Source organism: Arachis hypogaea, chromosome 11 (assembly GCF_003086295.3).
Source record: "Arachis hypogaea cultivar Tifrunner chromosome 11, arahy.Tifrunner.gnm2.J5K5, whole genome shotgun sequence".
NCBI lineage: Eukaryota > Viridiplantae > Streptophyta > Magnoliopsida > Fabales > Fabaceae > Arachis > Arachis hypogaea.
Window position 1 is genome coordinate 20,700,748 of NC_092046.1, and position 15,789 is coordinate 20,716,536.

At 42.0% G+C, this 15,789-nt stretch overlaps 2 protein-coding genes across 2 annotated transcripts; both read right to left on the reverse strand.

The window, feature by feature from the left end:
* Positions 1–624: 624 nt before the first annotated feature.
* On the reverse strand, positions 625–1,323 carry LOC112721116 (uncharacterized). Its single transcript, XM_025772187.1, has one exon. The coding sequence runs from the start codon at positions 1,321–1,323 to the stop codon at positions 625–627; it is 699 nt and encodes a 232-aa protein (XP_025627972.1).
* An 11,542-nt stretch (positions 1,324–12,865) lies between these two features.
* LOC112721117 (uncharacterized) lies at positions 12,866–14,433 on the reverse strand. The gene is made up of 2 exons (XM_025772188.1): positions 14,151–14,433; positions 12,866–14,025 (listed from the first exon to the last, which is right to left on the reverse strand). Exons 1-2 carry the CDS (start codon positions 14,431–14,433, stop codon positions 12,866–12,868), a joined length of 1,443 nt encoding a protein of 480 aa, XP_025627973.1.
* Positions 14,434–15,789: the final 1,356 nt, after the last annotated feature.

A 15,789-nucleotide genomic window follows, 5' to 3' on the forward strand; every position in this document is an offset into this window, starting at 1 on the left:
TGACCCTTGAAATAATTTTAATGAACTATTATTGAACCCGATAAAATAAAAGATTACAAGTTCTATGTATTCCAGGTCTATGAGAATGTGTATAATTAGTAAAATGCTAACAGTAAAATTAAACATTCCAAATTGAAACAAGTTGAATTTGTACTCTTTAAGTACTCTATAGTACATAATTCCAATACTAAGTGCCAGTACTCACAACTCTCCACTAATTGCTAGCATATTTATTTAAATATGTCAGAAACAAATGATTCAACTCTTCTAAATGATTCAACTCTAATTTATATATGTTTAAACGATATATAAAAAATTTAAATAACATATATGCTTTCAAACAAGTATGTATAAGTATTTCCTAGAGGGAGAGCAGGTCTTTATGATATATTAATAAGTCACGTTTAATTTTGAATATAATAGTATATATTAATATCAAACTCTTAATTAAAACAAGTTAAAAATAATAGTGTAATTAAAACTCTTAAGCACTCTACAGTATATAATTAAAATAAATAACAAGTTGTATACAGCTCAAGTTTAGATTACCTTTTGCATGTCCGATATAAAGCTCCGTTTATCTTGTTCATAGTCACCAAGGTCTTCAAGAAGCAATTCTAGAAATCACCTCCAGTTCTCCTTATTCTCGACATCTACAATCGCCCAAGCAATCGGATATATATGATTGTTGGCATTCTGTCCCACAGCTGAAAGTATTTGTTCCGTGAAATGCGTCTTTAAGAAAGCTCCATTTAAATCAATCAATGGCTGACATCCAGTCTTGAACCCCTTTTTGCAACCATCCAGACAAATATATATTCTTTGAAATATTGGGTCACCTTCAACCTGTGAAATCACTCCAATTTTAACTGTTGACCCTGGATTGCTCTTAAGCAATGTCTCACCATAGTCTCTAAGTCTACCATACTGTGCGGCTACATCACCATACACTACATTCGTTGCATCTGTTAAAGCTCTAGTCAAGGAGGATTTGTTCAAATTCAGGTCACATCTCCTCTTGAAATAAGCTGCTGCCTCACAATGCTTCAAGTTAGGGTATTTTCTTAACTTCTTGACTAAGTTCTGAGCAAGCCACTTCCTATTTGCTGCTCTATTTTTGTTCATCCTAGGACATACATGCTCATTATTGAACGTCTTTAACTGCCAGCATGTTTCCTCATGGTCCTTAGATGCATATGCAACCCATGGACATTTAACTTCTTTATTCTTCCACTTGCAAACTACCCTTATCCTGTAGCTTTTATTTCTTCTGAATTTTATTTGCCTCCCCTCTTGAATGGTAAAGTCTCTCACAGCTTCCATAAATTTTTGTTTCTAAATTTCATTCCAACTTGGAGCATAGCTGTCCAAACTGAGCACCTTGTGAGAATATTGAAAATATGTCATCACTTTTTTCATCACTAAGTTCATCTTCAGTATCTGGGGGGGGGGGGTTTAACTCTTCCGATTGCCAAGAGTCTTTTCCATCAGAGTCATCATGCATTGGATCATAAGTATCATAATGTGAACCATGGTTCTTCCCTAACACTTGTAACCAGTCCACCTCCTCATCAGAATTCCCTATTACAATTCCATCATCTTTCACTAACACTTTTTCTTTCCCCTTTTTCCAAGCAGACCCCAGTGCATGTTTAAACTTCAAAACCCTCTTCCTTGCTCCAGAAATTCTACCATCAATATCAGAGTCATTTGAGCTTTCAAATGGGTCAGGCCTATATAGGCTGTCTTCTACAGAATCATATGAGTCACTACTACTGCTGGTTCGGTCTCCATCATCCTGACTATCCACTATTTTACTTGCTGATCTAGCAGATGATCTAGTAATAGGTTTGGTCTTGGCAGAATTTACTGAAGTGGATTTGGGTTGAGGCTTGTTTGTAGGCTTAGTGATTGTGACTTTAGATGATAAGGGTTTGTTCTTGGGTTTGTGTTTGCTTGCAGATTTATATGATGTGTGGTTGGTCTTGGCAATGTTGGATGTAGTGAGTTTGGATTTGGGATTGGGTTTGGCCTTGGGTTTGGGTTTGATGTTGGTGGTGGTGGATTTGGTTGAGGTGGGCTTGGGTTTAGATAAGTTGTACTTGGCTACTGGATTAGGTTGGGCCTGAATTGGTGATTTGGGTTGGGCCTGGGTTGGTGACTCGGGTTGGGCCTGGGCTAGTGAATCTTCTTGGTCCTGGACTAGTACTTCAGGTTGGGTCTGGACTGTTGGTTCTTCATTGAACTTTGTAGTTGAGACATCATTTGAGCTTCCTGATGGATTTGGTATGGTGATAGGTGCATCCTTGTCTTCTTCAAGAGCAATGGGAGTAAACTCTATTAACTCAGGTACTTCATTATTATGAGGTTGGGAAACTCTATGCTCAAAATATAAGTAGACTCTTCCTTGGTTCATTCTTGCAAGATAGCACATCTCTAACAATTCATTGTCATGTGAAAGTGCTCTCAGTCCATTCTTTAAAGGTCTCCCAGGAATAAGCCACCAACATTCAACAATGTCAGCATAACCGAGCTCCTTATAGTAATTCCTCAGTGAAAATACATCCAATCTATCTTCATCTAGTCCAGTTAATTCATCCGTATTGTCCGTTTCGTAAACTACACTATCATCATTCTTTGTAACAAAGCTGCCTCCATGATGATCGACAATGGTTATCAAATCACCCATCTACAAATATAATTCAAACAATTAACAAATTAACTTCAACATCCAAGGCCTTTCATATCATGCATCAGATGATTCTACATTAACATGTCAATCAATATTTTTTCAAAACAGAAAATATAAAAATTCATATATAAAATTTATCCGTGTAACAACAGCTACACAATTTTTTGTTATCCATAATTAACAGCTACACATTATCAGATTAACAAGCATAATCTATTTACTCATTCATGAATTTCTCATTTTATATTTTCAGAAAAAAAGCTCAGCTATTGAAATCATCTATAGACAGAAACTGGTACATAAAGAAGTGGTAGACTTCACTAATTTAGATGTGCTTTCTTCTCTGTAACACAGTTAACATTAATCATAATTAGTCTTTTAAAAAAAAACCCTAACAGAAGAGGATCAATAACTAAAACTATCTTCTTTCACAATGGACCCAATCCATTTGAGCATCAAATAGAGCACAAATTAATGGCCTATAAATCCCAACTAAGAGAAGACACAAAACAAAACATTGAACCCAAACATAGAATGCTTGCATTACTAACCGTTTTTGGAGAAACAATGGTGCGCAGCTTCTTCTTTCTCGTGCTAGCAAACGAGAACGCGTGCAACAAGCTTTGTCGGCACCCTACAATAGCAGCGACATTGATCTTCCACAATATGGTGCATGCGAGAGAATGAAAAAGAAGAAGAGTTTCCTGTTTTGAGTGATTTGATCATTGGTGTTGTTGAATTTTAACCTCAGAATGGAAAACGCTGTCGTTTAAAGAGAGATTACGCGCCAAGAAGAAAACGACGTCGTTTAATAAGGCCACCTGTCATGTAATAACCTAACTATCAAAGCTCACGCTTCCGGCTGCGCGACTCTGATAGCTCGGATATTACGACGACACTTATACTAATTAATACTAAAATATGAGCCTGTTTAAAACTTTAAACCGCCATACCGCGCCCAAAATTACTTTTGTTCGATAACGTACATCCATAGATACCAGACAACTTACAAAACTCATAAAGAGTACACCCATACATATAAACATACATATATATAAATATTATTACAAACATTACCCAATACAATTCCTATCCCTCTTACAGAATATATCAAGATAAAGGCGAGGGTACAAAAATAATACTCTAACACAATACAGAGCATTTCAATAACAAATAAACTCTTCGTGACTTCTGCGCCCATATCCTGAAAGGGGAAAAATGTAGGGGGGGTGAGAACATCATCCTCGAAAGGGTTCTCAGTAGGGGGTTTTTGGGAATTACTGTAATAGGATACATGAAGATAAACCGTACCAGTGATTAATAACCGTCTTATGCCTCTTTTCAAAAACAACGGTTTACAATAAAAGTAAAGTCGGAAATCTTTTCTGAAAGAGGAACCGTTCAATTTTCAAAACATCAAAAGCCTTTCAAAAAGGTTTATCTAAACTGAACCAAAATAGCCTTTCATATTTTATTCCAAACCAGAAACACAAAGCCGAAATCAACCATCGGTTCATCTCATTCTAACCACGGCCCTAGGCCCAAACAATCCAACCATCAACCAATCACCATAATCCAACAGAGTCCCAGATGCAAACACATATAGAAAGTTTAAGCACAAACAAACAGTTACAGCAAGTAGAACAATTAGCAGTTAATCACAAAGGCAAACCAAATACAATATGCACACCCAAACAATGTCACATAGATGCATACGATGCATGCATGTCCTAGTGGCTGATGATATCATCTGTCGGTTATATAGCTAACCTGACACGTCCTGGTAGCTAACCATGGACAGAAACACCCATCGCGGAGCAAGTAGGTTTGAGCTACAACCCCATTGCTACTACCCGCTCAACCCAGAGCCAGTGGAATAACCACTACTGCGGCTACTACCCAGGCGGGTGTTTAAAAACTCAACCTGGAGCGAGTGGAATCACCACTACTATCGCTACTACCCAGGCATCACAGTCTCTGACCTGGAGCAAGTGGGACGAACCACAACCCTTGCTACTACCCAGGTATCTCAAGCATATATTCATTCAGTCCCAGCCATGGATCAACATCCATCTCAGCCATCCGACTTAAATTCGTAATTCATAGTCAGCCATACGACCTATAATTCATTCGGCAATCAGCCATAAATCAATATCATACACAGCCATTCTGGCTCGCGGTTCAATCCGAAACCAGCCAATATTCATAATCGTACACAGCCATTCCGGCCCATAACAAAACAGCACTTCCACCATTCAACATCATCAAATTCATAAAACCGGCATTTAAGCCATAAATCACTTTTCTCAAGCCATTTCACTTTGAAATCAAATTTCAACTCTTTTCAGCCTTGGCTTTAAAGATCTCATTTCTCAAATCATCTCAGGCTCATAAGCCACGTTTACTCAAAGTAAGTTCCCTTTTTAAAACAAAGCCACTCTTGGCTTTCTCTTTCCAAAACTTCCAAAACCATGGCAAGTTAATGATTTATTTCAAAGTATTCAAAATCATCCATCCAACAATGGAATTTTATAACAAAAGTTTCTCGGCAGAGTCCCAAGTCTTTAGGGAAGGTCAACCTATATCAATTCCTTAGAATTCATTGAAATTATTAAAATCATAGATTCTCGGTTCAAGTAAATAAAACTGAATTTATTATGAAACCGACCATACAAAATCACAAGTTCCAACCCAGTCCAAAAACCAACTCATTTGAAAAGGAACCGGTTCATTTGAATCAAACCACTTTCAGGTTTCTTTTTGGAACCCATTTTTCTGACTCTTCCCAAAATGCCTCAAACTTAATTACTCAATCAAAAGTCTAGATTCCTTTGAAATCACTAAAAGCTCCTTTTTATATTGAAATCAATATTAGAGCATCATTCTTTCCTTCAGTGATTCAAACGGTAAAAATAGTTCATTTCTAAATAAGTCAAACTCAAGGCATAAAGTTCACTAAATAAATTAAGGTTGAAAATATAAATATTCTCTTAATAAATCAAATAATACAACTTCTAAAATCCAATCCTTTTTAAATAACTTTTTAAACAAGACTAGGATTTTGTAGAAATTTTGGCAGCACCTCCCCTAAAACTTGGAATTTTGCCACCCGGTTCGGATCCCAACTAAACCATTTCTCATTCCTTTTTAACAGCTCAAAACCAGAAATCAATTCAAAGAAAGCTAAATCCAACAGTCGCCTCAGTGGCATATCTCAAGAAAACCATTTCAAAATCAACTCAATATCAACCGATTTAACTCATTTCCAAAGCTTTAAAGAATCGGTTCAGCAATAAATCATTTATCAAAACCAAATCAATTAAAGCAACCCAGGCTGAATTTCAAGAGTATTCTATCTTTCACATCATCAAAATAATTGACTCAATTCAAACCAATCCTCAACGGATTAAACTCATATTTCAAATCTTTAAAGAATCAACTTCAGACATTACATTTCACAAAGCCGCACAACAATTCAGCCAAACCAATATCCATAGTCATTCGAGTCAATCAAATAATACATAAGGCAGATACAATCACCAAATACACAATATCTCGCACCAGTATCCATATGTAAAAATTTCAATACACAAAACATAGTTTTTGGAAAGCGCCCCTACCTCAAAACGCAAATCTATAACCCAAAAGTCTCACAGAGTCCTTTCCGGCTCAACCCGAACTGACGGCAACCAAAACCTCAGCTCCCAGCCACTTTCGCAATAACCAAAGCAACACTATTCGCAACATACAACAATCGAAACTCAATCTTATAGCAATTAACGCCACAAACCTCAGCGTGAGATAACGGAACAGTAACAAAAGGGCTTTCAAATTAAAACGCTTACCAAACCGAAGGAGGAACGGCTGAACCGAAATAGCAGCGATCTCTGAACCGGTTCGGCGGCTGCCCGATAGCCACCTCAAGCGGCAGCGGTGACCTGAACAGTATGCAGAGACAATGAGATTCCCGAAAACTCAATGGAAAGGAGAGCCAACTTGAAACCCTTACCGACAGAATTTTTTCGGCGACGAAAAAAGTAGCCAGAAGCTTCGGCGGTGCTCCCGAAAGTCACAGAACCATTCCCGGCGGTCAGAATCACAGAGACGCAGCTCCCTTCTCCGGCAGCGACACCTGCGGCGGCCGAAACCCCTTTCTGACGGCGGCAGTTCTGATGGAGGCAGCGCCGGCGACGCGAGCACGGCTGGGCATGATGGCTGAACCCAAGCTCAGCCTCTGATCTCTCCGTCTCTCATGCTCGGTGTGACTGGACGGCCCTCCTCTCAACGACACGGCGGCAGCAAACCCTAGCAGTGGTAGCGGTGGCTCAGCAGGGACGGGTTCCTTCGGTGGCAGCAGCGGCGCAACCTCCTCTCCCCTGCGCCGTTCCCTTCTCCACGGTGGAACCCATCAGGGACGGCAGCAGCACCAGCCGCGACGGGTTGACTACGACGGAACCCTTGGCGGCGACAATGGCGAGGTGGCTGAGCTTGTGAACGACAGCAGTGCAGAGGCAGTTTCTTCCCCTCCCGTGGTGCCAATTCCTCCCGTCAGCCTCTCTCTTCGTGATCGCAAGGATGGTGGTGGCGTGGTGAGAACGATGGCGGCGGTGTAGTGAGAACGATAGTGGCGACGCGGCGAGGGCGACAGTGGCGCTGTGAGCTCCCTACCCTCTCCCCGCCGGCGAACCTTCCTCTTTCCTTCTCCTTCAATCCGTTTCCTACTTCTGTCTCTCTCCTTTCATGGAAATGGGAAAGGAAACCGTGTGCTGCTGTGAAAGGGGGTTGGGTGGTGGCTGCTGGGTCACTAGGACTAGGGTTTCATTTTTGAAATTTAGGGTTAGGGACAATTTGGTAAATTTAAATAAAATTGGGAATAATATAGTAATTAGAAATAAATTCTAATTCAACAACAATAATAATGTATAAAAATACTATTTGCTCATCAATTGTACAAATTATTTTCAATAAAATGTTCAAATCCAAAAATTAGAAATAATATACTTAAATCCTTTATTTTCTCAAAACAGTAGTATCAATATTCTAAAATATTAATTATTTAGTCCAAGATCATATAAAAATTCTTATTATTTCACAACCACCAACTTTGTGATTTAAATATAGAAAATAATCCAATAATTATAAAATTGGATAATAATCATAACTTATCTCAAATTCAATAAATCAAAACTTGTCTTAATTATCTTTAATAAAATAATTTCTGAAATTAAGGCTATAAACAACCATATGATTTGAGACTTGATCATAATAAGACTTTTCAAAGGTTTTGGGTCTTACATGCCAGGCCCACATGTCACTTAACGTTCCAGGTAAGCGTGCCGTTAATGGAGATTAATAGAAGGGCTAACGTGAATCACTTATTCAAATTTGAGAGTTCAAATTGAGTCAATTGAAATTTTAGGGATCAAATTGAGTCTGTCTCCAAATTTCATAAGTCATTTTGAATATTAACTCCACAAAGAGAATATGAAATTGTTGTTAAAATGTACAAGAACTTAAAAAAAATTTCTGGTAAGAATTGAGAGAAATTGTAACCTCTTTTGGTTTTTTTTTTCATTTTTGAATTTTTTAAAACTTTTTTTAGTGGGAACAAAAATAAAAAAAAATTGATAATTTCAAAATAAGAATTTTTTTTAAGTTTTTTATAATTTATAGAAAAAAATTTATTATGATTGTGACTTATTTGGTTATTAAAATTTTTTAGTTACTTTATCTATCCATTTTCTTTTTCATAAACTGAGGGACAAAAATTATATAGTTCAATTGATAGGGACCATTATTAAATATTTATTAATTTATTGTATTAAGATTAATTACCAAAACAATAATCTCTTACGAGATATATGAATAGTATAAAGTAGGGTTTTTTACTTAAATAAATTGTTTGCATTTCAAAATTACCTGATTCCCCTAAAACAGATTCTGCAACGTGAATATCCTTTTTGTATTATTATATAAATCGTCCTAGGGTGCAAAGGGTTATATAAAACATGAATCATCTCACCCTAGGACGATTAATGCATGAACTTGTGAGGCAAAGTAAGAGTAAATCGTGGCAGGGCTTCTTGGGTTAGAAGTAGAGCATAAATCGTCCCAGGGTAGTAGGTTTTACGTGTTAATGGGCTAAACCAAACTGGGCTGCCACGATTTATGTGTTATTGAGACCCTCAGGAGCCTGGGACGATTTATGCCCAAGTTATAACCCTAAGTACTCAAGCACGAGTCATCTTTGTTGTTGCTGCGGCGTAAAGGGTTGAGGGAGGTCTTGGAGGAACCATATTTGACCGGAGAGGAAGTTTGGGGGGAGAACTGTTTTCGAGGGTGGGACCAGTCGGTGACGGAGGTGCAGCTGGTGGTGGGCAGAGGCGTCTGAGTGGCACCAGGGGTGGTGGCAGTGGGCCGTCGGTGGCCGGTTGGTGGAGTTGGGGGATCTCTCCGGCGGTGGTAATGGCCGCGAACCAAGGAGATATGTACCGCCTAAACGGCATTGCGCATGTTGCCGGATTTATCGATCAACAGGTAAGATTTTAAATTTTCTAATGTTTTTAAATTTTGGATGATATAGTATGTTGGATGATATTGTATAGGGTGAATATGCATCTTAGAATATTTTTTTATTAAGACGTTGTCGGATACCATGTATAGTGATTTAGTTAGTTTTTGGTTTAGTATAAGACGTTAGAAATTAGTGTTCTTAATAGATTATGGAATTCGCTGATGATAGGGTGATGGTTCTGACGGTAGAATCCCGTGAAATTTGTTGATTTTACTATTGAGTTTGGACCGGACTGGACCGAACCGGACCAGACCGAACAGGACTGGATCGGACCGGACCGGACCGGACTGAACCGGTTCGAGGGAAAAACCGGGCAATGGGATTCTGAGTCGGTCCAATCTGATGATCTGACCGGATGAGAGAACAAACCGGTTGGGTATGGTCAAACCCAGAATGAAATGGTTTAAACTGATATCACTCGGTAAGACCGGTTCGATCGAACCGCTTGAGTTTCAAATTTTTTTAAAAAAGTTGAAGTTGGATTATTAGTGAAAATATGTATTTAAATTTTAAATTTGAAAATTTTTAATATATTTTATTTTTTAATTATATTGCACCAGGTCAATCGGTTCAATCGGTGAATTTCTGGTTGAACCGTTAACCCGTTGACTTGATCGGTTCGGTTGTGACTTTTATGGTTCTTACATTATATTGGTAATGTCGATTTGAAGATGAAATGTTATTATGAACATATCCATTTTGATGGCATCTGTGAGTTGAATATTTGTCATGGACTAAGTTATTTTCTATGTGTGTGTGTATAAGGACCCGAAATAATGATGTCGTTATGCTTGCGTATTTTCAGCCAACCCGGTGCGTTAGGAGTGTGCATCAGCAACAGAAGATGATACTGCATGATCGTATACTCCTGTACTTAGATCGTGCGAACCTATTACATGTTGCTCGGTTGAATGATTATTGGTTCAAGCTTGATGAGCCGCTGATCAGTGCTTTTGTGGAGAGATGGCGTCCCGAGACACATACATTCCACATGCCATTTGGGGAGTGTACCATAACACTACAAGATGTGGCATACTAGTTTGGCCTTCCAATTGACGGTCATGCAGTGAGTGGGTGCCTCAGTGACTTCGAGAAGTTGATGGAGGGTGGCAAGCCTGCATGGGTGTGGTTTGGAGAGTTATTTGGTGAACTCCCACCGGAGAACTGCATTGATGACTTCACAGTTTCTTTTTCTTGGTTCCAGAACAAGTTTAGAGTATTGCCCGCTCATGCGTCAGAGGAGACGGTACAGATCTATGCACGGGGTTACATTATGATGTTGTTGTCCACCGAGCTGTTCACGGATAAGTCTGGTGCCAGGGTACACTTACGGTGGCTCCCGTATGTTGCAGACCTCGATGGACTCGGCAAGTACAGCTGGGCTTCGGCCACCTTGTCTTGGTTGTACAGGTGTCTCTGTAGGGTTGCAAATCGGAATGTAAAGAACCTCGCTGGACCACTGTCGCTACTACAGTCTTGGATATTTTGGCGTTTCCCGGCATTCAGGCCTAGAGGGTTTGATGCTATTCTCTGGCCGCTTGCTGCGAGGTATATCATTTTGATGCATAATCATTGTCATGCACATGTTTGTATCTTATTTTATAAGCTCACTGATGGGGGCTTTGTAATGGTACAGGTGGGGTCGGTTTCTTCCGTCGTCGGATGAGAAGGGTCCCCGTGTGATTGCTACCCGACACAGATTAGATAGGCTGACTGGCGATGATGTAAGTTTGAAAGTCTATAATGCTATTTTCTGTATTTCTGTTTTCATATACTCGGTTGGTAATGTTGAATGATTTCCATGTTGCAGTTCATCTGGATGCCATACAGCAGTCTTGAGGTGATCCAAGTAGTCCATCCTGACATACTCCGGCCTGACCACACGCTTTTATGGAAGTCGACAACTGCGTTGATATACTTTGCGTCAATAGAGTGGCATCAAGTAGATAGGGTTTTATCTCAGCTCGGTGGAGTTCAGCACATCCCGGAGCCAGCCATCAACATCGACTTCTTATTATCGAAGGATGGTAGAGGACCCACTAGGTGGTTTCCTGAGGTGTTAGCCACATGGCATCAGTGTTGGGATGAGAGACGTCAGAGCGTGCTTTCCTTTCAGTTGGTTCCAGATCCCCGTCCCTCTGCTGAATATCTTGACTGGTGGTTCTGTGTAGCACGTAGGTTCCTTTCACATGATCGTCTACTGATGGATCCTCGGGCGGGTGGAGTTCCCGTAGATGCTCCAGTTCGGGGTCATGTTGCTGCACCTGCTAGGCAGCAAGGACCAAATGTGCCTGACAATAGGCGGAGAGCGACCCGTGCGCGTGTGGGGACTCGATACAACCAGCCTGTTGGGGCAAGACACGAGGGTGCTATTGGGATGGATGATGATCCAGAGCATCACGATCATGATGGCGGGGGTGGAGGTGATGATGGCGATGATGGGGGAGATGATGGTGGGACCGGCCACAGGGTCGACGAGGGGGTTGGGGGCATGGTGGAGGCGGGTCTGGTTGGGGTTGGGGTGGTGGAGATGGTTGGGGAGGAGGCGGTGGTGGGGGTTCTGGTTGGGGAGGGGGTGCGAGTGGATCTGGGTGGGGTGGCGGTGATGGTGGGGGTAGTTGGGGCGGGGGTGCTAGCGGATCTGGTTGGGGTGGTGGCAGTGGGGGAGGAGGCAGTGGAGAAGGAGGTGGATCAGCACGGGGAGGTGGTAGTACCTCCAGAGGGCATATTACTGGGCATCAAGTTGATGCAGATGTTGTAGGGGTTGAGGGAACTTTATTCCAGGCTGATGCGGCCACGCTGTTCTCCGACTTCGGCAGCTCGAACCAGATGGAGCAGGTATTCGGTGCTGGTTCAGAGTTTTTTGCAGATTTTGCCCAGTTTGGGAGCCCAGCTGGTGATTACAGGCCACAGTTTGATGGTGTTGCGGTGGATCTCAACGTCGACTTGAATAAAGTGCCGACTGGTTATCAAGGAGGCGAGTTTGCATTGGGAGGCACTCCGGCATCCGCCTTTGGGAGACTGAGACAACACCCACCGCCTGTTGAGCCGGAGCCTGCAGATGCCGCTGATAGCATGCCCCCAGATGCGTTTGTCCCAGTCACACAGCGGAGGAAGCGCGTGATTAAGCCGGCAAAGTGTGGCATTGGTTCACACATGTGTTAGTTATCGGAGTAGTGTTGTTTTTAGAGTTGTTCTTTTGATTTACGTTACTCGTGTTAGGACTTCTTGTTGGAACTTAACTACCTTATTCATCTTGTCTATGTTTATGCTTCTTCATGGGTTTGTATCTTTACATTTGGGAACATGTTTGTGTTTGGTACATGTTTATGCTACTTTATGGGTTTGTATCCTTCCATTCGGGCCATGTTTACGTTCCTTTATTTCGTATATATAAAGTTCGCGTATCACTAGCATGAGGTAATACAAAATAAGTATAAGTCCAAACAAAAAGCATAGTCAATGTAAATTAAAAACAATCGAATTGAAATACATATAGATCACCTTAACAAAGGTTTATAACGAATGTAAACTTAAGAAGTAGACGACATATTATAAAGAAGCATGAGCAATAGTAAACATTCGTAAGCTAACGGTGCCTATGCATTGCTACCTTCGTGCGATCCAGAAGCTCCCAGGCGCTGTGGACAGTTTCTTCTGGTATGACCTGGGGTCCTACACAGTCCGCATCTCTTGGGTCTATCCAGATTCGCCTCATCCATACTATTCCTTATCCTAGTGCTCCGAGGTCTTCCAACTGCAGCCCGCATCATGCCAGGATCAGGGATGACACGAGGTCCCTCGTATACGGGTAAGAGATCGTCGTGGATAGGCGGAGAGAAACCCATCTTGTAAACATTGAACACGGTCTTCATGCGATACACATCATCAACGTATGTCCTCCAGTCCAGTCTGCAAAATGAACATGCTGCAAGCACATGACGACACGGGTAGTGGAGGGCTTGAAAGTACCCATAGTCGCATGTGCGGGCGGATAGAGACACCCGACACACACTCATTGCAATCCTTCCCGCGGTCGGCGCAAGTTCCTCAACGATAAACTCAGAGTTTCCCCTGTCATACAGATCCACCCGCATATTTCTTGAGGCTTGTAGATTCCTCTCGATCGCCTTCACGGTCTGATAGAATTCTTGATTTGCTCCGACTTGAGACTCAGCCTCCTTTCCCTTCCTCACAAAGAGCTCGGCCAAATGCCCATATGTTGACTTAACTAATGAACCCACCGGGAGGTTGCGTGTGCCTTTAAACACGGCGTTGATACACTCAGAGATGTTAGTCATCATATGACCATATCGACGACCACCATCCCGATATTGGGTCCACAACTCCAGTCCAATCCTGTCGCACCATTCTACCATTGCAGGATCTTCCTTCCGCAAAATGTCCATGTAATACCGGTGATCCTCTTCAGTCTTTGCATATGCGGCATTCACGAGAATGCTCCGGGCTTCCTTAGACTTGTATGACAGTGCGAAGTTAGACGCGATGTGTCGCACACAAAATGCCCGGTATGCCGACGGTGGGAGCCATCCACCGTCCTCTGCAAGCAAGGCAGCCTTGATGGCATTGTGCCGATCAGATATGACTAAAATGCCGGGTTGAGGGGTGACATGCTGGCGGAGATTAGTGAGGAAAAACTTCCACGAATCTGTGTTTTCGCCTTCGACTAACCCGAAGCCACTGGGAGAATGTTCGAGTTTCCATCTTGGGCAATAGCCATTAGCAGAGTGCCGCCATACTTCCCATACAAATGGGTCCCATCAATGGATATAAGTGGCTTGCAATACTTAAATGCCTCAATGCATGGAGGAAACGTCCAAAATAGTCGATGAAAGAAAACCGTTGACGCATCCACGGTATTACCTATCCTCACTAGCGAAGTACGCAAAAGCGCAATAGTACCCGGCATATACAACTGAACCCCAATGATCCACCGTGGTATGTAGTTGTAAGACTCCTCCCAATCTCCATATATCTGCGCAATTGCCTTCTGCTTGCCCATCCAAACCTTCCTGTAGCTGGGCCTGAACCCAAACTTCGAAGACACCGCATTCTGTAACACCTTAACCGACACTGATGCATCAGCCATCACCAACGATAAAATCGAGGCACATATGACATGGTAATCGAGCTGCCTGTGATCCATCGATATCTCCGTTGCTAGACACGAGTGTGGTCCATTGTACTTTCTAACTTCCCAGTAGCCTTTCCTTTGTCTCATAGTGACACGGATCAGCCAATTACAACCATTCCCGAACTGGACACACTTCCCATGATACTTCAACTGGTCGGACTCAAACACTTTATACTCTACACCCGCCGAATATTATAACTCTTGATTGTCAGTACGGCTTCCTCTTTTGTTTCAAACCGTTGCCCCACCTCAAACTCGTCCGTGCCAATCACGCTAGGCCTTTCTCTGTGAATCACCGGGTGATGCTGATCTAAGTTTGCGGCCGGGTTCATTGCTTCAAGGTCCAATGTGGTAAAGTGTCGAGGGTACTGCTGCGTACCACTGCTACCATGGGTTTGAGCTCCCACGGCAACTGCAGTGTCCTCTTCGCCGTCGCTCTCGTCACCAATAATTGGTGGCTCCGAATCTGACCCATCATCACCTATAGCCTCGGCAAACGGATCTCTCTCTCTTACCTCCATGAATGCGGGTGCACCATCCACTATAGGTTCAGATCCCATCGCAGCTGCAAGCTGGCCGAAGCTACGCCCATCACCCAAGTCATCACCTGAGACAGGCAAAGCAGCAGCAAAAGATGGGGACAAAACAAGTGGAGTCGCCGGTTGCCCTGTTGGAACGGCGGTGGAAGTTCCTTCTATGACGCCAGTGGGCAGATTCGGAGCAGTTCCCCCGCTGCTGCCCTACACGTCAACCATTCTGACAAACAACTCCAGCGCGCCTAAGTCGGGAAATCTTGATTGACTATGAAATATAACTCGCATGCCGTCATCACCCAACATCGCGTACTTCCCAAACTTAACATAACCTGGCTTCAATGATATCGGAATACGAAAAAATAATTGCTTCACGCGTTTTTTACCACAATTTCCAGCCTTCTCTAATATACTACTGTGCAAATCCATCAACGTCGTTGACGGAGTTATAAACACACCTATCTGCTTTTTGCTAGAAAAAGTTACACCTTCACTTGAGTTTTCATCTATTTTTTCCCGATGATGCACTAACAAGAAAATACTCTCTGCCATCTCTCACACCCTCAACATATGTTTTGTGTGGCTCATCTGTTTGAAACTCGTTTATTTATAGAGTTTCTACCTGCATAAATCGTGCTTGAGTCCTTAGGGTTATAACTTGGGCATAAATCGTCCCAGCCCTTTGAGTGTTACAAAGTAACACATAAATCGTCCCAGGCTCCTAAGGGTCTCAATAACACAAATCGTGGCAGCCCAGTTTGGTTTAGCTCATTAACACGTAAAACCTACTACCCTGGGACGATTTATGCTCTACTTCTAACCCAAGAATTTCTGC

What these genes read in the sequence shown, in the direction of transcription:
- LOC112721116 (XM_025772187.1), bottom strand. Translation starts at nt 1,323, where the DNA reads ATGGAAGCTGTGAGAGACTTTACCATTCAAGAGGGGAGGCAAATAAAA.
- LOC112721117 (XM_025772188.1), bottom strand. Translation starts at nt 14,433, where the DNA reads ATGGATCACAGGCAGCTCGATTACCATGTCATATGTGCCTCGATTTTA. An exon ending in TACTTCGCTAGTGAGGATAG is followed by an intron (nt 14,026 to 14,150) that starts GTAATACCGTGG and finishes TTGTATGGGAAG; the next exon opens with TATGGCGGCACTCTGCTAAT.